The 22,781-nt window shown below is 33.5% G+C and overlaps 2 protein-coding genes and 1 long non-coding RNA gene across 4 annotated transcripts; 2 read left to right on the top strand and 1 right to left on the bottom strand.

Annotated features, from left to right (window-relative positions):
- Window positions 1-8,748: 8,748 nt before the first annotated feature.
- On the bottom strand, window positions 8,749-11,000 carry LOC108837118 (uncharacterized). 2 transcript variants are annotated; one of them, XR_008942780.1, is made up of 4 exons: window positions 10,767-11,000; window positions 10,354-10,683; window positions 10,024-10,182; window positions 8,749-9,656 (listed from the first exon to the last, which is right to left on the bottom strand). It is a non-coding gene; the product is annotated as an uncharacterized LOC108837118 (long non-coding RNA). The 2 variants fall into 2 exon arrangements; XR_001947271.2 differs by having other exon boundaries at window positions 8,749-9,645; window positions 10,767-10,998.
- A 2,230-nt stretch (window positions 11,001-13,230) lies between these two features.
- LOC108833829 (protein DA1-related 1) lies at window positions 13,231-16,746 on the top strand. Its single transcript, XM_018607226.2, has 12 exons — window positions 13,231-13,606; window positions 14,070-14,206; window positions 14,286-14,391; window positions 14,466-14,829; window positions 14,920-15,040; window positions 15,113-15,196; window positions 15,269-15,388; window positions 15,473-15,685; window positions 15,767-15,829; window positions 15,917-16,035; window positions 16,126-16,184; window positions 16,264-16,746. The coding sequence occupies exons 2-12, from the start codon at window positions 14,090-14,092 to the stop codon at window positions 16,599-16,601; spliced, it is 1,704 nt and encodes a 567-aa protein (XP_018462728.2). The 5' UTR covers window positions 13,231-13,606; window positions 14,070-14,089; the 3' UTR covers window positions 16,602-16,746.
- Window positions 16,747-20,318: 3,572 nt separating this feature from the next.
- LOC108833832 (probable vacuolar amino acid transporter YPQ3) lies at window positions 20,319-22,747 on the top strand. The gene is made up of 11 exons (XM_018607229.2): window positions 20,319-20,604; window positions 20,710-20,752; window positions 20,847-20,873; window positions 21,015-21,113; window positions 21,207-21,319; window positions 21,524-21,710; window positions 21,796-21,897; window positions 21,983-22,078; window positions 22,187-22,207; window positions 22,292-22,441; window positions 22,538-22,747. The coding sequence occupies exons 1-11, from the start codon at window positions 20,378-20,380 to the stop codon at window positions 22,643-22,645; spliced, it is 1,173 nt and encodes a 390-aa protein (XP_018462731.1). The 5' UTR covers window positions 20,319-20,377; the 3' UTR covers window positions 22,646-22,747.
- Window positions 22,748-22,781: the final 34 nt, after the last annotated feature.

The raw sequence follows: 22,781 nt of genomic DNA, 5'->3' as shown, positions 1-22,781 counted from the left end.
AAATCCCAATATAAACTAAAAACCAACATAAAAGATAAATCCAAATAATATGATACATCCGACCCACGAGTACTGGACATTTTACTGGTACATCAAAGATTTAAGACACACAGATGCAACAAAATGTTACAAACAACCAAAATTTAGTCTTGAGTAATATATGTCAAATAATCAAATTTTCTTTTATATAAAAAAGTTACAGCAAAAGAAATTCTAGAAAATAAAAAAAAAAATTGTAGAAAATTTTATTTTTAGAGCAAATAAGTAGTGGTTTACAAAATTACTGCAAAAAAATCTACAATTAAAATCATACAACCAAAACATAAAGGTATGTCTCATTTCAATCACCCCTTAGATTTATGTGAGTATAATTTATACATTGAGATTTAAGTTCTCACGGGGGATTCTTGACGGATTGATGTAGCGATTAATAAATTATAAATCAAGCAATATGGTAGATCATGTCCATTAGAGATAAGGATTTAAACGAGCCAAAACAATATGAAAATTTGAAGTGAGCACTAACGGAGGATTCTTGACACTGATATGTGTGAATGAGAGTTCTACATCTTATACATCATGTGCTAAGTGATAAAAGTAAATAAATTGATTCTTCAAACTTTTAGCAATGTAACTTCCTTCAAATCTTTTGACTTTAATTTACATAGTTATATGGATATTGGGAGTTCTTTCTTAAACTGAAGACTTATTTCGTATCACGTATGTCTTACTAAAAAAGTAACAATACTAAATTTGAACTGTCGTGCATATCCCACATACGAATAGAGAAATATTTGATATCGAAATGAAGGTTATAATAAGTCCACAATGGGATAAATAATTAATGCAAATGACGAAAGCAAAAGTGTAAGCCACTTAGAGCACCTCCAATGGTGTTACCCACCATTGGAGTCCTTAGCCATTTAATATTTTTTTTTTTTTGTTTTTTACTTTTTGAATAGTGAAGGATTGCATTCTAAAATATCTCTCCAATGGTGTTACCATTATAGACATAAACCCGACGAAAACCCTAATTCGAAAAAAACCCCAATTCGATTTCAATTCCTAAATCTATCAAAACACAACAATCAAACCGACAAAACGAAAGAAAAGGACATGCATGAAGAAAATAAGCAAAAAAACACGAGTTTAAACGGTCCAATTTACCTTCGGAATCGAGGTCTCCACAATCGCCTTCGTTTCACCTCGGAGAGGGGAGAGACTTTTTTTTTTCTTTTCGGTTCGTGAAATGAATTGATTTTTTCTTTACCCAAAACACAAACCAATCGGCAGCCACTCACAACACTCCAGCGCATCACGTAACCGTAACGCAAATCACCTAATTAAGGACTCATCCTTAGCTCGCGTTATTCTTTTATTAATATTTTAATGCCAAACAGTTAAGGATTACTGCTCTTGTTACCGTGTTGTGGCTGCTCTTATACATTGTGATTTATATAATGTGACATGACACCATGTTGGAATCTATCATGTCAAGATCATTTCAGCACGCAAATACTAGTTAACTTTTATTCAGTAATCTTTTTAATAATACAAGTGCCTTTTCCTCGGTAACATATATATACACTCATTGTAAAAGAATTAGTCTAATGTTAAAAGTGTCGACTACTCCATAATTATAATAAAGAAAAATATTATTAAGTAATACAAATGAATCTATTCTTTGTAACACAGTATTTCGAAATCCGAACAGAACACTCAACCGAACAGTTTACCAAATCACTCGATTTTTTAGTCGATTGGGACGAACCGTATATTAATAAATTAATTAGTTTTATTATATGATCATATTTTAGTTATTAAAAATATAAAAAATATATATTTTGAAAACATTTGGAAAATACGTAACTTTAATTTAATTTAGTTTTATTTTCATTTCACATATAAAATATCAAAAAAATTAGACTATTTAACAATTTTTGTAACAATTTATTTATTTATTTTTTTTTTTTTTTTTGTCGACCAGATTACAGACTCATGTGGACTCTGTAAACCAAACTGGTAGCTCTGTATCCATATGGACAGTAAACGACGACTGTTGCCTCACACCGCGTGCTAAGCTATCCGCCTTTTTGTTTTGTGTCCTTGATATATGAATAATCTCCGAGCTGTGAAAACTTCTCTTGAGACTTCTGATGTCTTCTAAATAATTTGCAAACGCCGGCCACTCTTCTGGTTCCGAAACCATCTTCACCAATTGAGAACAATCCGTTGCAAAAGTTACATTAAATTGCCGTAAATTCCTCATACATTCCATTGCCCAAATGAGAGCCTCGATCTCTGTGTGTAATGGGGACTGACTAGTCCTTGTGTTTCTAGCTCCTGCTAGACCCTCAAATCCTTCTAGAGTACTATACCAACCTTGTCCTGAGAAATTATCCTTAGATTTCCACGATCCATCCGTAAAACACCACCGTCCCGGGCGAATTGGTAGTGCTAACTCTGTTTGTACAACACGAGCCGAATCTTTAACCACAGCTTGTTGAGCTTCCTTCCAGATTAAAGACTCTGTCATAGCCAATTTGAGGGTATCCCTAGGATCCATGTCAAAGTTACTGAAGACTTTATTATTTCGTCCTTTCCATATATACCAAAGTATCCACGCGAAATGATGATCTTCCATTGTTGGTTGAATTCGCCAAAAAAGGTAATCCATATTCGTAAATAAAGATTGTCCTGGGAAATGATCTGGATGCGAAGAAATACATGATAGTGCCCAAACCTGGACAGCTGGTGGACATTCAAAGAAAACATGATTTATGGATTCCTCTGATGCTCCACATCTGTCACAGCCAATATCCCCCTGAAGACCCCGTGCTTTCAGATTCTTCCGAACTGCTATACACCCTGACAGTATTTGCCATAGAAAATGCTTCATCTTTGGTGGACAGCGCACTTTCCAACACTGAGCCTTAAGATCTGTAGTCGTGGGGCCGAATTCTACTGCCCCTATTCCACGATCCGGGTACACCCGTTCTAATTGGTATCCTGATTTAACTGTATATTTTCCATTTTTGGTAAAATGCCAGCCATCCCGATCAACCATTTGTGTCCTGCTTAAAGGTATGCTTTCAACAATCTTAACCTCCTCAGGTTCCATAATTTCCAGTAAAGCCAATGTATTCCATGTGCGTGACGTAGCACTTATAAGAGAGTCGACCGTGAGGTCTGGTAGAAGAATTTTTGTAACAATTTAAGAATTATAAAATATAATAAAAATATATACAGATTTAAAATCCTTAAGGATTTAAATATCTAATGTATATAGTAAAATTAAAATTTAAACCCAAAATAAACCAAAAGTATAACATAAAATTGTAGTAGATTATCGATAGCAAAAATAAAAGAATACCAAATCACATCAACTAATTTTATTAACAGATTCATAATCCACATGATCATATTATCTTTTCTTTTAAACTTTAAAACTAACTTCTTAATTTAAATACAAAACATATTTTAATAATATAACTGAAAGTATTTAAAATAATAATTAAAAATTATATATTAGTTTAACCGGTGTCTAGTTCCAAGTTTTACTGATTTTTATGGGTTTTACCGAATTTTTAAATAATATATTTTTTAAAAAACTCAAACTGAATTACATACCGAATTATCGGGTTTATCAGTTCAGCCATAAGTCTAAATCGAGTTTCAAAACATTGTTGTAATGTGATAAAATTAAAAGGAAAAACTATGAGACGTTCAAATTTTAGCAAAAGAAAAAAGAAAAATGAAACATAGGTAAAATTTCATAACTCATAAGATAGCACTTTTTCAAAAAAAAAAAAAAAACATAAGATATGTTCATGATTTATTTCTAGCTTACTAACGTTTTTTTTAAAAAAGTTTTTTTTACAAACCTGGAATAATATATTGATAGCTTCTTCTCTCCTACGATATATCTTTCTATTTTTGATTTATTTTTCTTTTTGAAATAAAAATGGTTCTCTTAAAATATAAAATTGGAGTTTCGAAAAAAAAAACAAAGTTGATCGGGTGAATCTCTCACATGAATTCCACCCTCCGTTCACACGTACGCACAACCATCCTTTACGTGCCGAACCTTCCTTTTTCGCACCTGTTGAGAGCAGGGCCGTCTCAAACTTTTCACGGGCCCGGTTCAAAAAAAAAAACTTCTTTTAATAATCTGAAATTTTTTTGATTTTTTTTATAAAATAATATTATAATATAAAATAAATACATTAATTTAATTATTTATAATCTAAATAACACCAATTTTTTTGTTATTAATGCAAAATTATTGATCAAATCATTAAACTTGATTATTTAGTATTTTTCAATGCAAAATCATCGATCAAATCATCAGATTTACATTTTCTAGTTTTTTCAGTTTTTTACGTTTATTATATCCACAATCAGAAATCATAATCTATAAATATAATAGAGTAACAAAATCCGGATAGTAAGCTATATACTCTTGATTAGACAAGTCAATCTTTTTTCTTGTAAAAAGAAGTTGTATGCTAGCTTTATTTTCTTCGTGTTTGTTATTTTTAATTAAAAATGGTAAAAAATATATTTTGTTCTACGTATTTATAATCACTAATTGATAATTGTTTCCTCAACATAATCAATTAGAATATTAACTTTTTATACTACCATTGAATATTATAACAAACATCAACAACTATTTATTACTTTCCAAAATATATAATTGATATAAATACTAAGTATTTCCTAATTTATTGTCTTTTAGTTGGTTATATAAACAAAATAAAAAATTGTAATTTACATTTATTGGTTATGAATACGAGAACTAAATTAAAATATAGTCATTCTAATTTTTTTATAAAAATATGATTTTAAATTTATAACTATTAGTAAAACAAAAAAAAATTATGGACCCTCTAAAATTTTGGACCCTGTTCGACCGCTCCACTTGCACGTGCTAAAAGACGACCCTGGTTGAGAGGATCTTCTTCTTTAGGCATTTATACTCTTTACCCACCAAAGCCAACTTGTAATGGCTCCTATTGCTCTGCTTTATAATATCTTCAATGGTGCCAAGTCTCTTTAACCTTCGATATGTTTATTATTTCCTTCCATTTTATACACGTTTCTCCCTTCTCTATCTCACATAAAACATTCATCATAATCTCCATTTTTTACTCGATTTCTTACGCGTCTTTTACTCTTATAATTAAGCAAAAAAAAATCAGACTTTTCTATGTAACATGTTTATTATTGAAACCCACAACTTGGTTATATAAATACTTGTTACAATATATATAATAACATTACCTTATTTTAGAGTATTTTATTACATATTCATATATCTGATGCAATAGATTTCATGTTGTACATATAATGGGTTTTTTTCATGGGTACAAAAAAAAAATTGGTTCTATATTGTTAATCGATCAGCACTTCAGCACATCAACGTTTTGTGCCTAATCTACTGACTAATTAATCATCGACCCTTGATATGATTAGATGGTATATGCTTCCAAATAGTTATAATTAAAGCCATGATCACTTCTTTGTCTGAAGGAAAAATATAAATAAGTTTTCTTAGCTTAAAGCTTTTACAACGACTCATAAAATAGGCTCATCTCCTCATATACGTATAAGTTTGAATTATTGTCTTGTCAACATATCATTTGATTTCACGTCAATCAATCGGCGTCATATAAATTGCTATTCCTCATGAGTTTTTGAGTTGCCCGAGTCGTGCAACAATCTTTTTATTGAAAACCGTTTTGGAAATTTTTTTTGCGGCTTGTTAAATTAGGCGGTGAGGTAGGAGATGTTTAGAACAACATTTACAGGTTATGATTTGTTTAAACTAACAAAATATTTTAACCAGACGAGTTAGTCTGGTGGTAAACGGCTTGCAGCTGCAAGTACGGCTCCGGGTTCGATTCGTCCTGGCCACCGTATGATTTAGGCCTCTTTTTTAGGGAGTACAGACGCAGGTTAGTACCGGGCCTAAGAGGGATTAAGACCGAAGGCCCGAACCCATTCTAGCAAAAAAAAAAAAAAATTATCGGTTCGTTAGTTTTGCTTTTCTGTGACCATCTATTTTTATGTGACATAAATTCTTTTCTTTCGTATTCTTGTGTTTTATTTTTCTACATGGGAATCAAAATCATGTCATGATTGCGGATGGATATGACAAAAAGGGGAGGCTAGCTGACAAATGTGTTCATTCTTAACTATATGTTTCGACTTGCTTAAAAGTACGTGATTATATATAAATACAATAAAAGTCTTGCAAAAATGCGAAAACACGAAGATTTTGTTTGTTTTTCATGTAAATTCGTCTATTTTTACTGGTTGTGTGAATCGCTTTCAGGAAACTTAATAATACGATGTAAAGTGGTTAAAAATAGATAAGAAGGAGACAAATAGATTTGACTTTTTTACCAAAAAAAAAATAGATTTGATTTTATGTATGAGTGATGGGAGAGTGAGACCACAGAGAGAGTTGTGGAAAGGGCAGCGATGGTCCCTTTTATTCCTTGTTCTTTTGGTGTCTAATTGTTCCTTTCATCTTTATTTTTTATTTTAGTTTATCTTATCTTCTCTTTTATTTTATTTAATAGACTATGATAATTTATCGCTTTTATTATGTTTTTATCGTTGTCTTTTTAATACTGTTATTTTTGCAACTTCAGAGTGTTTAATTTTTGGTTAAAGGTGTGACTACAAGCTTACTAGCTTTTAGGTTTGCTTTTGTAAATTATCATTTATTTGTTCTTTAAATACAAACTTACGTATGCAACGTATGTGTGTCTATTAAAACTATCAAAATTTACGCATCACGCGCTTGAGGGATTTAAAAAAACTCAATAAGACGAACTCGGGTTCAAACCCCACCGGCCACACGGATATAAGCTATTGTTTTCGGTTCATTTGAATGCTCAGGAGAGGGTCTATTCGTGGGTTATACCTCCATCCAGAGGTTAGGTTTGTGTCATCATTAACCCGGGTTTAATCCTTCTAAGTTAAAAAAAAAAATCTACGCATCATGGCTATCTTATTTGAAGTTTTGCTCACTACTATATTAATTAGTGGGTTTGTTTTATCATTGTTCGAATAATTTAACTGCAAAACATCAAAAGACTTTTGATTAAAGATGGTATATTTATGCTTTGGCATGCATAGTCATGTACTAGGATAATGTAAGATTCTCACCAAAACACATCATGGACTAGTGTGACCAGTAACTAGAAATACATTTGGTATGTAGAATATAATTCTAGCATCAGGTTCAGAGTTAGTAACTGTAGATTACGGTCTAGCAAGAAGAAAAGGATGTCGATTGACGTCTGAGGTTATGCTTTTTAAGGAGTGACAGAAATCCATAAGCTGGTTGCCAAAACTTCCTTGTAGACAAAAAATATTGAAAAAAATAAATGAAAATGACTCTTGACTTTGCCATAAATTATTGAAATCAAAAAAATATTTCAACATCTCAGCGAGTTAATTCATGTGCCAGGCATGACTATGACTAATGGTAAACGTAAGCTGTAACAATGTACGACTGTATAGATAAACAAAAACTGTTTTATAGTAATTTTATGAAATATTTATACGGGCGGAAAGTTATAATAAAAACTGTTTTATAGTAAATTTATGAAATATCTATAATCATTGTAGATTGAAAATGATATCATAGATAAACAAATAATAAAAATAATACTGAGATCATATTTTTTTTTAACTAATGTTTTTGGTTTGAATTGAAATGACAGTAACTTTCATTACTGTCATTATTTTCTATTTTTAGAGAATACAAAATTATCAAAAAATAATTCAGAAAATGTGATAATATCTATATTATTATCATTTAAATTACTATCATATATATATTATTTATTATTATTATTATTATTATTATTATTATTAAATTTCAAGTTGATATAACAATAAAATATAAAGTTTAAATAATACTAAATGTTTTTAAGAATATTTTATGTTTTAAGACACTTTTACACAAAATATTTCTTTTAGGATAATAAATTAGTATATCTCCAAGCTAAATTATTTAAAATATAATTTAGTTATAAAATAATTAAATCCCAATTTTTTTTAATATATAGTGTAAATATCATATATAATAATAATATTTTCTAATTTAACAGGAAATGATGTTTTAGAATATATTTGTTTCAGATCATAACTATATCTGGAATAAAATATTAGTGAAACTTTAGTGTTTTACTGGTTATGTTTCATAACTTACTATAACTTTGTTGAGCTATGTTTAGTAACAAAATTATGTGTTAGGAATTTTTCTCATGATATTTTGAAATACTGTTTTAAAATAATATTTTAAATTATGGATGTGGTAAAAATAATATTTTAAAATAGTATTTTATAAATTAATGAAATAGTATACTTTTATAGAAATTTTTAAAATTATATTTTAAATTTTTTAAAAAATTTTAAAAAGTATTTTATAAATTAATGAAATAGTATATTTTTATAGAAATTTTTTATTTTAGTTACATACCACTTCATATCAAATAATTTATTGGAAGAGGTTAGAGTGAACCAAAACATAACTAAAAAATGAAGAACTAAAATAGTATTTCATTTATTCTCAACTGAAAATGATTTTATTATATATTCCTCATTTTTATTATTATTTAAAATTATAGGTTTGTATAATAATTCTGGAGTGACCTAACTTTTTTTTGAACACCGACAACAAACTTCATTAATAGGTAGCGTTAGGTGAGAGAATTAACATCCTCATTTACTACAATGCTTAGTTATGCAAGACTGTATGCAACAACATTTTCCATACGGGAGATCCATCCAAAAGAGATGGCCTCAAAATCTGAAGCTAAAACTACAATATCCGATACAATTCCTTCCTGATGCAGGCAATAAGCTGTTTAGAATCTGCTTCACGTCTGACACAGCGAACTCCTTGCATTTGGCGAGTGATTCTTTCATTGCTATACTCTCTGCCAACAAAGGCGTGGAGACATGCTCTTACACTGCTGAGAACTTCATCGGTCCATCCTCTCCGTAGATGACCCATCCCAAACCTGCAATATTACGGTTCTCCTTCCAAGTGGCACCAGATCTCATCACGGTAACGTTATCTAAACTTACTGGTGGTATAGATACAGTCCTCTGTTTTTTGTGGTAGTGTTATTTGACAGTTTTGCCATTCCCTCGCGGCTGATAATGCCGTTGAGACTTAACAATTCTAGGAATAGACATAAAGACTCGACCTCTGTTTGTGAGGATCCAAGAAAATAATAAGAGATCAATGAGCCCGTTTATAACATGTAAAGTCACTTCAATGTGAAGGTTAAGAAGCACTTTGTAGTTGCACCTGTGAGAAACGGAGAGCAAACAGTATCTGATAATAAATTGTGTTTGATTAGAGAAATAAGACTTCCAAGAAACCAACAAAGAAAAAGAAAATTTGACTCATCTGATGACTACTTTGGTTCATGAGGCCAGGTTCCTCAGATTTAGGAAACGGGAAAGTTCTATGCTTCGTCTTGCCATATCTTTTTTTTTTGACGAATCGTCTTGCCATATCTTTTGAATGAACTTTCTCTTAAGATATCATCTTCTTTTGTCCTCCTCAAAGAGTCCCCAAGGAAGGTAATTGTGGTTCATCTAAAAAAGGAACTGCAAGTAAACTAAACTAAACATCAGCACTTAAAACAGAAAACACAAAGCCCAAATAAAATCTATGTCAATGGTGTATCTATGTACCTAAAGCTAGTGATCTTTGAGGAAATGATGATCAAAAGCTGGTTGCTTTGTGATAAGAACACAACAATTACATCTCTTTTTGGGGTTTGTTTATCACATCCAAAATTTATAAACTTTCTCAAGATAAACCTTTCTTTAAAAAAGTCTCGACAGAATTTGAACTTATTGTTCAATTGGAACAAAATTAAAAAAACAAAAGGAAAAAGAAATAGAAACTGGATTATGAGACGTACCAAAATCAGCCCAAACAGAAAAATACTCAAAAAAAAATAGATAATAGATTTATCTTACCTGAATGCTCTTGACATCGGGTTTGTTTAGCCTGTTCAAATGCTTCTTTATTTCAAACTTTTGCTCAGATATGCCGGTCCTTGTGGCGTAAGATAGCAAGTGGAATCTCCACAGCCATAAACAAAGTAAGGAACTTCAAAACTTGCTTCTCCCTGCAAGCTGGCATGATTTAAAATAATAAAAAATAATTGGGAATAATTTTGATAATGAAGACATGATCAAACTGATCTCTGTTGAACGAACTATTAGGGCTGAAAGTTTGATAATCAAAAGATGATCAATGCAAGACAGGAAAAAAAAATTAAAACAACATAGTGAAGCTGGAATTACCTTTTGCGTCCAGAAGGAGAAGACAGAACTGATGCATTTCACGGGATGGCTTGCATTGATTATCACTTAAAAAATAATTTCATACATCGCATAATTAACAAACAGGAAGAAGATCCAAGAAAAAATATAAATATAGATGAACAAACAGTAGGAGGTTCCCCGTAATCATTTGAATATAAAACCATCAAAATCAGTAAAATGAACTTGCGTTAATGTCCACCATTAACATGTCGATCCACATGAGTTCACCACCACCGCCTCACAGAACGGCAGAAGCCTAGCCTCGGCGACGGAAGAGCCCTCGCCGGACTTAAGAACGGAGGAATAAACCTTGAATTAGCCATAAAACGATTTTTTAGTATGAGATATAAGAGAGACGAAGAGAAGATGAGATCAAAGAAAGGAACACTAACACGTATTTATACAAAGTATTGAAGACAACATCGTGGGAGGAGTCAATCAATCTGATCAATCACAAAGCTATTAATCGGACCGTTTCGGATGGTGTGAAGAAGCGCAAACGATCGAGTCGCCGTCGCACGAAGAAGGAAGAGACTGGATCGTCCCTCCGCCGATCGAAGAGAAACAGAGAACACGAAGGTGGGCCGCAAACGAAGCGTGAGTTGAAGCCCAACGTGAAGCCTGCAACTATGAAATGGGCACTTTAATGAAACGTAGTGTTTCATACGTGTCGACACCACATTATTCGACTTTCCTAGCTGGACGATGACGTGGCGCGCTGTGAGAGAAGCAACATTACTTTATATAATTAGATGACTCTTGAATTTGCCAAAGAGAATAAATTATTATTATTTTTAAATGATAACCTATAGAAAAGTTATATCTAAACGAAATAAATTAGATAATTCGTCTGGGATCTGAAATCACATACTCAAGAATGCAACGCTTTAAAATCGTATCAGCTCAAAATTACGTCCTTGTTTCCTGACTCCGAGAAGAAACCAAAAATTCAGAACAATCATATGATAAAAAGAGGGGAAATTCGAAGTAACGTTCTGTGTCGAGTCAACGAAACTTTCTTCCAGTTTTACCAACATACAAATTAAATAAATCATAAAATTCATCAATGAAAAAAATATCAAAAAAGCAAAAATGGTTTATCATGGAAGGTCCAAGGGACCAACATTCTCATGGTCTGCAGCCTCTCCATTACCAATATTATATTTGCATTTGTTTGGATTTCAACAGTATAATATAAACCACATAAAAATATTACAATGAGAATTCATAATTATATCCTCGGCTAGTAACATATAACACCAATAATTACTTAGGACTATCTTTTAAGTTTAAGATCTCTTAAATGAAACTCATTCGGTTTATTTTTATAATGTTCATGCATGCATGAGGCTGTCCACAAAAGAAAAAGAGACTCGAGGCTTTGTTCACAGTTTCACATCTATAAAAATAGTCAAGAAACGCAGAACACATCTTAGTTTGATTGATTCACGTGGAAACCCCGGCAAGGGATGGCCACGGCCACGTGAGACTTGTGGTCCATGTGTCAATCTGCGACGTGTTTCATTTGCGTAAGCTTGACAGCCTGTTTCATCGATCATCAACTAGCTTCAAAAATCTTGTTCACTCCTTTTTTAGGTTTGGTCGATGAGAGGAGTAATATGAGAAAGATAAAAGTCTTATAAAAGAACAGTCGGTTTGTTTGTATGGTCTTCATATATAGTGATTACTACATGCGGCCCAATATTACTGACTTGTTTCGCCAACCCAAAACCTAAAAACCATTGTCTAGAACGTGTGTTTGATTGTAGGCCCAATTATATGTGGGCCTTAAGAAGCCTAGTTAAATTTTCATTACTTGGGTAAGTGATATCAAATGTAAGATGGCCACTGAATTTCAATCACGGTCAACGATGAGTTTATATTTGTGAATAAATTGGATTATTTTTAAGGCAGTTGATAACTTTGATGACAAATTGTACTAACAAATAAGTTTGTCTGTTGCAGGAATTTACTCATTGCTTGCGTAAGAAGTGAGTGGGATCACAACATAGAGAACGTCACTTAGCTCAACTACTACTAAATCAATCAGAATATATTATCAAAAGATAAAGAAAATCTCCATATATATTTGAAAAGGAATTCCAGAAATATATTTTTACCATTATTTGATTCTTATATTATAAATACCAGAATTATTATTTTGATGATTAGACAACAGATAATTATACAACGGAATTTTGTACTTCTCAAAGAATTAAACTTTTATGTATGTAATATTAAACGCTCAATTTTTTTTAATACAAGACGAGTTTAAAATTTTATTGATAGCTAACTAGTTAAGTACCTAATTTTTGTATGGATCCGCTAAATACATTAACATACACGTTTTTATCCTTGTTTTTTTCTCAAATTTGATTGATGATGTAACCTACCGAATACTCTTGACCCTTCTAATCAAATCAAATATCTCTCGACCACAAAATAAAATAATAATAATAATAATAATAGTACAGGAAAACCACAGTGTTCCAATTCATTAATCTCGCAATGGCGATGGATTGTCTATCATCCAGTTGAAATCATCCAAAAATATAATTATATTTCGATTTCATATGGTCGTATGTAATAATGCATTAGGTCGACCTGAATAAACTATTAGACGAACCTTTACCTACTTAACAATTTTCAAGTTGATGTTTTTCTTTGTCTGTATTTTGGTGTAACCATCCATGTTTATTTCAGATCAAATTGCTACAGAAGAAAGAAATTAATTAGAGAGTCAAAGTTCATGCGTCAACAGTGCTAATGCTAGTAAACATCAACTCTTTCTCTCAAATTTTCAATACATTTGATTTTTTTTTTGTGTACAAGTGTGCACCCCACTTGCTTGACCTTCTTAACCCAAATAACTTCATTTGTAACCATTCCCCCATCATCCTCTCTCTCTCTACATAAAGTTGTCACCTTTGAGTGTGTGCTAATGGAGATTATTCTATACTCATCATCCTTCTCTCTTTCTATCATCCCCTTCATTTAATAAAAACTTTCTTCACGCTTTTTAAGACAATTAACAGCCACGGGTCCTAAAAAGCTAAAGGCTTTTTTGCTTCGAATTCAAGTGTCCCTTTACTTCCTCTCTCTGTTTCTTTTTTTTTGTTGTCAGAAAAGTTTTGATTTTTATAAGGTGATTGTGAGAAGTTAAAGAATCATGACTGTTGGGTTTTCTTTTCTGATCCGATTCTTAATCTAATCTCGTCAATTTTCTCTTCAGGTAAACTTGTGGTTTCTCTATGCTCTGTTCTTTAGAAAGCATAATGGGTATTTAGAATGATGAATGTCTCTGTTTCTCCTATGAGCTAGTTCGATTGTTTTGAGGAAGATTTGGATAAACCTCTGTTTTTTTTTATCCTGGAATTTATTAGAAAAATGGATACTTTGTGTGTTGCTTTGTAATAAACTCTCCTTACTTTGATTACTTAAATTCAATCCAAAATCTTCAAGATTTGGTAACCCTTTTATTGATTCTAATGCAATCCTTATTTATACCTTTCTTTCAATTGCTGTTTTCCTGGACTATCAGTTTCTTTTTGTGTACTGAATGAAACCTTCTTTGTTGGATTTTGATTCTTTGTTATGTCTCAACTGCTTTGTTTGAATAATAATAATAAAAAAGCAAATGGAGTTTCTTCTTGTCTTCTTTGGATACCTTAAGAAGAATGTGTATGTCTTTGCAGGTAAGAGGTTGTTGGTGACAATGGGGTGGCTTACTAAAATCCTTAAGGGCTCTAGCCGTAAGTATTCAGACGGTCAAGCTAACAGAAGATACAATAGAGAGGATAGGAGCAGCTTGGACACTCCTCGCTATTCTGCGGTATACATGAGAGAGTTATATTTCTTCTTCTTCTATGTTCTTGTACCTTTTCATTCAGACATGACATTTTTGAGTTCAGGAAGGATCTGATTTTGACAAAGAAGAAATTGAATGCGCCATTGCACTCTCCCTTTCTGAACAAGAACATGTGATTCCACAAGATGACAAAGGAAAGAAAGTTATCGGTAAGGTTTATCTTTACTCTCTGAAAAGTTGTGTTTAAACTTTTACCTTTGCTAAAAGTAGTGTTTTCTTTTAGAATACAAATCTGAAACCGAAGAAGAGGATGAAGATGAGGATGAAGATGACGATGAGGATGAAGAAGACGATGAGGAATACACGAGAGCTCAGGTGGAAGCAGCAGAAGAAGAGGAAAAAAAGGTAGCTCAAGCTCAGATAGAGGAAGAAGAGAAACGAAGAGCTGAAGCTGAACTAGAAGAGTTAGAGAAACAGCTTGCCAAAGCTAGACTAGAAGAGGAGGAAGTAAGGCGTGCCAAAGCTCAACTGGAGGAAGACGAGCAACTAGCAAAGGCTCTTCAAGAAAGCATGAATGCAGCAGGATCTCCTCCCCGGTATGATTCCGGAAGTGTGTTTCCATCATACCCATTCAGTGTCCCATCTCGGTAAATACTTCAAAGCCTACATCACTTAAATATTCAGAGACAGTATCGTTGCTGCATGAGTATTTATTATTTTGTTTATTTGTTTTGGAGGATGTGCACTGGTTGCCGAGCTGAGATTGGACATGGAAGGTTCCTGAGTTGCATGGGTGGTGTTTGGCATCCCGAATGTTTTTGCTGCCATGCTTGTGATAAGCCAATCATAGACTATGAGGTTTACCAAATATTACTACATTTGTCCTGAATGAATCTTTGTAGAATAATACTAAACGTTTTGTTTTTACAGTTCTCAATGTCAGGAAACAGGCCTTACCACAAACTATGTTACAAGGAGCAGCACCATCCAAAATGTGATGTTTGTCATAACTTTGTGAGTGATTCTCTCATTGGTCTCTTATGCAAACTAACTTTTGATACTAAAGCTTAATTGAAACTTGTGTAGATACCGACCAATCCAGCTGGTCTTATTGAGTACAGAGCACATCCCTTTTGGATGCAGAAGTATTGTCCTTCACATGAGCGTGATGGAACTCCTCGATGTTGTAGCTGTGAGAGAATGGAGGTCAGCTTCGATATAAACATTTCTACTAATTGAGAAGCAAAGTTTAAGAATGGCGTTTTGTAATTTGATGTTATGTTTTTGCAGCCGAGAGATACAAAGTATCTGATACTTGATGATGGTAGAAAACTGTGTCTTGAATGTCTGGACTCGGCCATAATGGACACTCATGAATGCCAACCGTTGTATCTCGAGATACGTGAGTTTTACGAAGGCTTACACATGAAAGTGGAACAGCAGATTCCTATGCTCTTGGTGGAGAGATCAGCTTTAAACGAAGCTATGGAAGGAGAGAAACATGTAATTGATCTTTTATGTTTGCTTACAATAAATACACTCTTTTATTTCAACTTACTTGTCATATCTCATTTTTCCTTGCAGGGACATCATCACTTACCTGAAACCAGAGGACTCTGTTTGTCTGAAGAACAAACCGTCACAACAGTAAGGAAGCTACATTGTTTGTTTAGTTGTTATCTCCACCACAAACAGTGTGTTGTGTTGAATCAGAGAGAATGTTATTCATGTTAGGTGTTAAGGAGACCAAAGATTGGGGCAGGCTACAAGTTGATAGACATGATCACTGAGCCTTGCAGGCTGGTGCGTCGCTGTGAAGTCACTGCTATTCTCATTTTATATGGTCTTCCCCGGTAAATAATTTTTAAAAAAAAAAACACTTTTCAACACACTACTAAACTGGATCATTGTCTTGATGAGAGAGACCTTCACACTTGTAACAGTTTGTTAACTGGATCAATCCTAGCTCATGAGATGATGCATGCATGGCTTCGACTAAACGGTAATTTTAAAGAACACCACTCCCTTCTCAGTAAGTTTCAAAATAGTTTACTCTCTTTGATGTGTGTGTTTTTGAGTAGGGTATCCAAATCTTAGACCAGAAGTGGAAGAAGGAATATGTCAGGTTTTAGCTCACATGTGGTTGGAATCTGAGACTTATGCTGGCTCTACATTGATAGACATTGCATCTTCCTCTTCTTCGTCTTCATCGTCATCAGCCGCTGTGGCGATTGCATCGTCCAAGAAAGGGGAGAGGTCTGATTTTGAGAAGAAACTTGGTGAGTTTTTCAAGCACCAGATAGAGTCAGATTCTTCATCTGCATACGGGGATGGGTTCAGGCAAGGTAACCAAGCTGTTCTTACCCATGGTCTGAAGCGAACTCTCGACCATATTCGCTTGACCGGTACATTTCCTTAAATGGGATCATTTGAAACGATAAAAGAGATAAACAAAAAGGATTTGCTATATAGTTTTTAGAGTATAAACTGAGAAAAATGGGTTAAAATGTATAGTTTCAAACTTTCAATACACATTTTAAGAGTCGTAAAGTTTCTACCTCCAACTCCCAAGTATACTTTTACTTGCGTTTTAAAAGGCTTTATTTCGGCCCACTAATTCACATCGTCAACAAGCAGCAAGGTTGTGTGAGATACTGAGATATGAGATGGACAAGTCAATTACATTTGTGTTATATATGTCAAAATCTTTTTTCATTTGGTAGTTGGTATATATATATATTTCGGCTTTGTTACATTTATGGACCAAAATGGATAGAGAATAGGAGAATGGATAAACTTGTATATCTACATCATCACTAATGGCTCTTCTCTTCCCTGAGAGGACGAAGGCCAAAAAGTAGAATGTGTAAATATCTTATGGATCTGTTAATAATGCATGCTGCCATCTAACTTGTAGTGGATTCAATACAATTGATAAAAAAATCATCAAAGCTAATTAGTATTAAGTGAAGCTTTTTAAGAATTCTCAATGATTAAACTGTGAAATATTAAAGAAGATATTATCAACAAAAGATAAGTGAAAGTGAGGAGGAACAAAGCCATAGTGAAGATGAGTATGAAGAATTGAAGATAGACATAAGAGATAAGAGCCGAGGACAAACAAAAGAGTTGGGATGATATGATCACACGTGTACTCCACTCCCTATTTGTCGCGGCGCCTCGTCGCCGTTTCTTTCTATATCTTCTAGAATCTAGACTATTTCAAGTTTTCTTAATCTCATTATCATTTTTTTTATTTAATGGTTGGTAGATCACTCTCATTTAGAATTATTGCCAAAGAATTGATCGTTAACGGTGACTTGTCGGTCGATCCAAAGTGGCGACATTACATAGCGTACTAAACTTTGCAACTGTTAAACTAGTCCTAGACGGCTATAAAACGTTCGTTCGTCTCAGATATGTTTTGGAACGATCGTAAATAATGACTTTTTAGTTGCGGGCCTGAGGCCTTGATGTTACAACAAATTTAAATAAAACTTTACTGCCTCACATGAATATTATTGTTATAAATGATTCCAATAGGCAATAGCAACGCCAGTAAAAATATCATTAAATTCTAAAGTCAGGGTTTATGAAAGATGTCATCATCATCTTAACATGATGCCACCACGCAGTCTACATGGCACCTTCGTTTATTTTCTAGGAAAATAATTATGGTAAGAAAATCTGGACCGTTCGTTTGATGCAGCCACAAAATTACAAATTTACAAAAGTTATCGGGGTTTCCAAAATCTGTTACCAATAGGCAAGTAGTAATTATTTGGAATCTAATGAATGCTTTACAAATAAAAAGGGGAATGATACAAAAATAAAATAGTTTAACAGTAATTATCTAATCAACAGTCGAATGCAACTAGGTTGATTAATAATGTTCGAAAAATTTACAGCATTATTTTTTTCACTTTTAGAACGTCAACATCGTGGAGTCTAGTCCAATTAATTTCTCGTACAGTTTGGATTTTAATATTGCTAGTGGACAAGAACAACCAAACCGGATTAAATTTAGTTAAACTCAATTTGAGTTTTTAAACGGAGCAATTATGTACATATATCCGTATTATGTGATTTTTTGAGAAACCAATCGAAATAGGGGCTGTTCGTTTCACCATCTGTTTATCTCCATTCAAATGATTCATTTATATGGTGCATTCATATGATCCATTCAGATTTTATTGGATGTTTGTTTGTTCATCCAAGTGATTCATCTAAATGAATCAGTTAAATGGATTTTACGTTTGTTTGTCCATTCAAATGATTTATTTAGATGAATTATCTAAACAAATTACCAAAATATCCTTATTTTGATTTAATCCTATATTTGATATTAATTTCAACTATATTAATTTTAATTATTTAATCTATTATATTTAAAACATAATTATTTTAAATTTAGTATTTTGGTGGGAAACCGTAGTTTGCGGTTTTGCGGTTTTGATGAGAAATCGCATTTTTGTTGTTATGGCGGAAAACCACATTCTTGTTGTTTTGGACAGAAATCACGTTTTTACGGAAAACCACGCTTTGTGGTTTTGACGGGAAAACCGCGTTTTGCGGTTTTGGCGGGAAACCGCGTTTTTGCGGTTTTGGCGGGAAAATGTGTTTTTGCGGTTTTGGCGGAAACGTGTTTTGCGGTTTTGGCGGGAAAACGAGTTTTTCCGGTTTTGGCGGGAAAACATGTTTTTACGGTTTTGACGGGAAATCGCATTTTTGCGGTTTTGGTGGGAAAACGCATTTTGCGATTTTGGCGGAAAAACGCGTTTTGCGGTTTTGGCGGGAAACTGCACTTTTGCGGTTTTGGCGGGAAAATGTGTTTTTTCATTTTTGACGGGAAATCGCTTTTTGCGATTTTGGCGGAAAACCGCGTTTTTGCGATTTTGGTGGGAAATCACGTTTTGCGATTTTGGCGGAAAATCGCGTTTTTGCGGTTTTGGCGGAAAAACACGTTTTTGCGGTTTTGGTGGGAAACGTGTTTTACGGTTTTGACGGGAAATCGCGTTTTTGTGATTTTGGCGGAAAATCGCATTTTTGCGATTTTGGCGGAAAACCGCGTTTTGCGGTTTTGGCGGGAAAACGTATTTTTGCGGTTTTGTCATTTCTTGTGAGTGATAAAATGATATTATTTTAAGTTTGTAATTTGTAAATTATATAAGGGGTATAATAGACATTATGTTATTTTGAATGGATCATCTCCATTCAAATGGTCCAATTTGATTCATTCAAATGGAGTCTAACATTAAACCTAAAATTTTAGAAGTCATCCAAATGGACCATCCAAATGAGATATACTATTAGTGCCTAAACAAACAGCAATCTCATTTCCATTCAAATGGATCATTTAAATGGGGAAACGAACAGGCCCATAATCAAAGGAGATTGATACATAACATAATCGATTAGTGAGATGACACTTTCTTGGAAATTATGCTTTGGTTCACGTAAATGTATATTCATTACTCAATCAAGTGTTGGAGAATCATGAAAAAGAATATACCTAACAAACGTACTACAAAGGTTGAAGATCTGAGATTCAGCAGAGCATCAAATATGTACAAGAGAATATGCTCATTGATCATATCCTCGACCGTTACTCTCTCATACTTCAATTTTTGAAACTAATTTTGTATGTGCATGATATTATTAATTATCTTTCCTTTTTCCTTGCGATGACAACATACCAACCACGATCTCATCAGGTCATTTTAGTTTAGTGATATCATTCTTTCTAGCGATGTAGAGACGATTATTACTAATCTCTTGCATGTTTGGTTTAGGTTTTAAAAACGAGTATCGATCACATTATTATTAGCTCTTGACCTCCAACCACTAGAGAAAAATTTAGCTAATTCTTCTCAGCTCAATCCAGTAAAGCGATCAAAGTTTTATAAACTTAAAACTCGGAAAACATTTTTCTATAATAAAAAGTAAGCAGCTTAGATTTGGTGGCTAATTAAGATTAGATTCCCGCAGACCCGGTATGCAAATCATCACGTATAAAATATATGGTCCCCATATATATGAATTAGTATACGTAATATCGTTCTCTCCTATCTCCTTTATACGATTTGTCATTTTCCTTACCCATAATCCTATAAAATAACCAAGAGAGATAGAAACATACACACACAATTATATACATAAAGAGAGAGAGAGAGGTAGATAACACTTGAGAGAGAGATGGTGTATGCAGGTTACTGCTTGACGGAGAAGAAGACATGTGTGAGATGGGTGGAGAGATACTTCGATGACTGTCTTTGTAACCTGAACGATGAAGTCTCGTTCTCACTTGGAATCGTTAGCCTTATCTGCTGGGGCGTGGCAGAGATTCCCCAGATCATTACCAACTTCCGTACAAAGTCTAGTCATGGTGTCTCTCTATCTTTCCTCCTCGCTTGGGTCGCTGGGTCCGTACACTCCATAATCTTCAATTCTTACTATATATTTATGAACTCTAGCTCTCTCTCTATAACGTTAGTTATATCTTTACGACTTTTTAACAATCGGTGCAGTGATATCTTCAATCTCATCGGGTGTCTTCTTGAACCAGCTACCGTAAGTTGCACAACCATATTAATACCACTATAGTTTTGTTTAGATCTTAATTGTTGTTTTCTTACTTTTGTCTTTTCCTTTTTTATTATTGTAGTTGCCGACTCAGTTCTACACAGCTTTGGTAAAATCGCTGTCTACTCGCCGCATAAACATCTGTCGCCATAAAGCTTACGTGTCGCTTTTCATTAAATTGTATATGTTTAATTTGGTTGGCATGCTTAATTTATTTATAATTTTGTATGTCAACTTGTTCTTTCTTTAGCTTTACACAGTGAGCACCGTGGTATTGGTGATCCAGACAATTTACTACGACTATATCTACAGACTTTGTACACATGGACGCACCAAGATATGTCAAAAGGTACTAGTTATGTTAATTTTAAAAATTAAAAGTCAATTACACTATTGGGTATATATTGTTATACTCTGATGCGGGTGTGAAATTATGTTAAAGGAGGAAGAAGATGAAGAGAAGAGACCATTAAACCCACCAAAGACGACGGGATCTGCCATTTCCATCCCCGGAGAATCTTACAAAGCTTCTCCTCGGCAAGAGTTCTATTACACGTACGTATTAGTAAAATGCTTATATTTAATTCACTCTAACTTGATTACGAGTTAAGCTAAAGTTTTTGAGAAAAGCAAATCATCTATAAATGCATTATTTTACTCCTACATACACGAATATGTTAATATGATTTATCATTATATTGTGTTATATGATGTGACTTTACCTTGGTGCTGATTTTCCGGCGGCTTTTTCTTTTTCAGGTCAGCGAGATCATTGGCCGGAAGCGGTACACCGCCTTTAAGAATGTCGTATTTTCGGGTGGCTAAGAGTGGACCTTCGGCCATGACAATAGATAGTGGTTCTTCCTCGGACGAAGATGAGACAATGTCGACGCTTCCTGTTGTAACGGCTAAGACCATCACCCAACCAAGGCCAATCCCAAGACAGGTTTCTTTGGTTATTTTCTTACTGGAAACTAAAAACCACTTGAGAGAAAAAGAACAACGATTGACACGTTTTGTACTCCTCTCAGGCGGGTTTTGGAACGTTCTTAGCTGCATCCGTTAGCCTTCCACTGCAGGCTAAGAGCCTAACGGAAAAGTATGCACATGCTTCAAGCAGACGGCTTCTAAATGTGTGTAACTGCTTATATAATATTTCGTTACTTCTTATCGCATAAATGAAATTATTTCAAAACATTCTTTGTTGTCTCTGTATAGGAAAGAAGAGTTGAGCATAGCGCATTGGGACAATGGTTGGGATGGCTAATGGCAGCCATTTACATGGGTGGTCGCATCCCTCAGATCTGGCTCAACGTAAGTATTTTACAAGTCCTGATTCCTTAATTTTCAATGTCTCTTTAATTATTGTGTATGATAGATACTAATGTGATCTGGATCTGGACGATATTTTTATACAACTAGATCAAACGAGGAAGCGTCGAGGTAAATATCTCAACCAGAAAAATCATTTAACAAGTATTAAAATAGTATATGATCTAATTGATAATATGTTCTGATAATTGGCAGGGTTTGAATCCACTTATGTTCATATTTGCGCTTGTAGCCAATGCAACATATGTTGGTAGTATTCTTGTCAGAACAACTGAATGGGATAGTATCAAAGCAAATCTCCCTTGGTTACTTGATGCTATCGTCTGCGTCCTGCTCGATCTATTTGTATCCTTTTTAACCATTTTCACAGCGCCATATGTTGCATTCCTGTTAGTTTTTATTTTGTTACCTTAATTCAGAAAAAAAAAAAAATCAAACCAGATCATATTGCAGTATATCTACTACAAGTATTGCCGGACGAACAGCTCAAAAGGCGAAGAACATGGCTATGGAGATTATGTGGAAGCAGGCAAAACTTCTGTTTCGTGAATAACTCTTTGCATTTCAGTTTCCATTTGATTTTTAAGTATTGATTCGAGGGTGTATGTCTGTCTACGGACCTAGTTATATATATATGTTAATTATAGTTCATTCACCCATGTTATATGAGTTAATACTACATTCA

This window comes from Raphanus sativus, chromosome 2 (assembly GCF_000801105.2).
Source record: "Raphanus sativus cultivar WK10039 chromosome 2, ASM80110v3, whole genome shotgun sequence".
Lineage (NCBI taxonomy): Eukaryota > Viridiplantae > Streptophyta > Magnoliopsida > Brassicales > Brassicaceae > Raphanus > Raphanus sativus.
The sequence above is the reverse complement of the archived record's forward strand: the minus strand, read 5'-3'. Positions and strand labels throughout refer to the sequence as shown.

Bases quoted from the DNA above. Each gene is read 5' to 3' on its own strand.
- LOC108833829 (XM_018607226.2), top strand. From the start codon at position 14,090: ATGGGGTGGCTTACTAAAATCCTTAAGGGCTCTAGCCGTAAGTATTCA. The intron at 14,830-14,919 runs GTAAATACTTCA...TTTGTTTTGGAG, and splicing joins CCATTCAGTGTCCCATCTCG to GATGTGCACTGGTTGCCGAG. The intron at 15,197-15,268 runs GTGAGTGATTCT...AAACTTGTGTAG, and splicing joins GTGATGTTTGTCATAACTTT to ATACCGACCAATCCAGCTGG.
- LOC108833832 (XM_018607229.2), top strand. From the start codon at position 20,378: ATGGTGTATGCAGGTTACTGCTTGACGGAGAAGAAGACATGTGTGAGA. The intron at 20,605-20,709 runs GTCCGTACACTC...CAATCGGTGCAG, and splicing joins CTCCTCGCTTGGGTCGCTGG to TGATATCTTCAATCTCATCG. The intron at 21,320-21,523 runs GTACGTATTAGT...TTTCTTTTTCAG, and splicing joins CGGCAAGAGTTCTATTACAC to GTCAGCGAGATCATTGGCCG.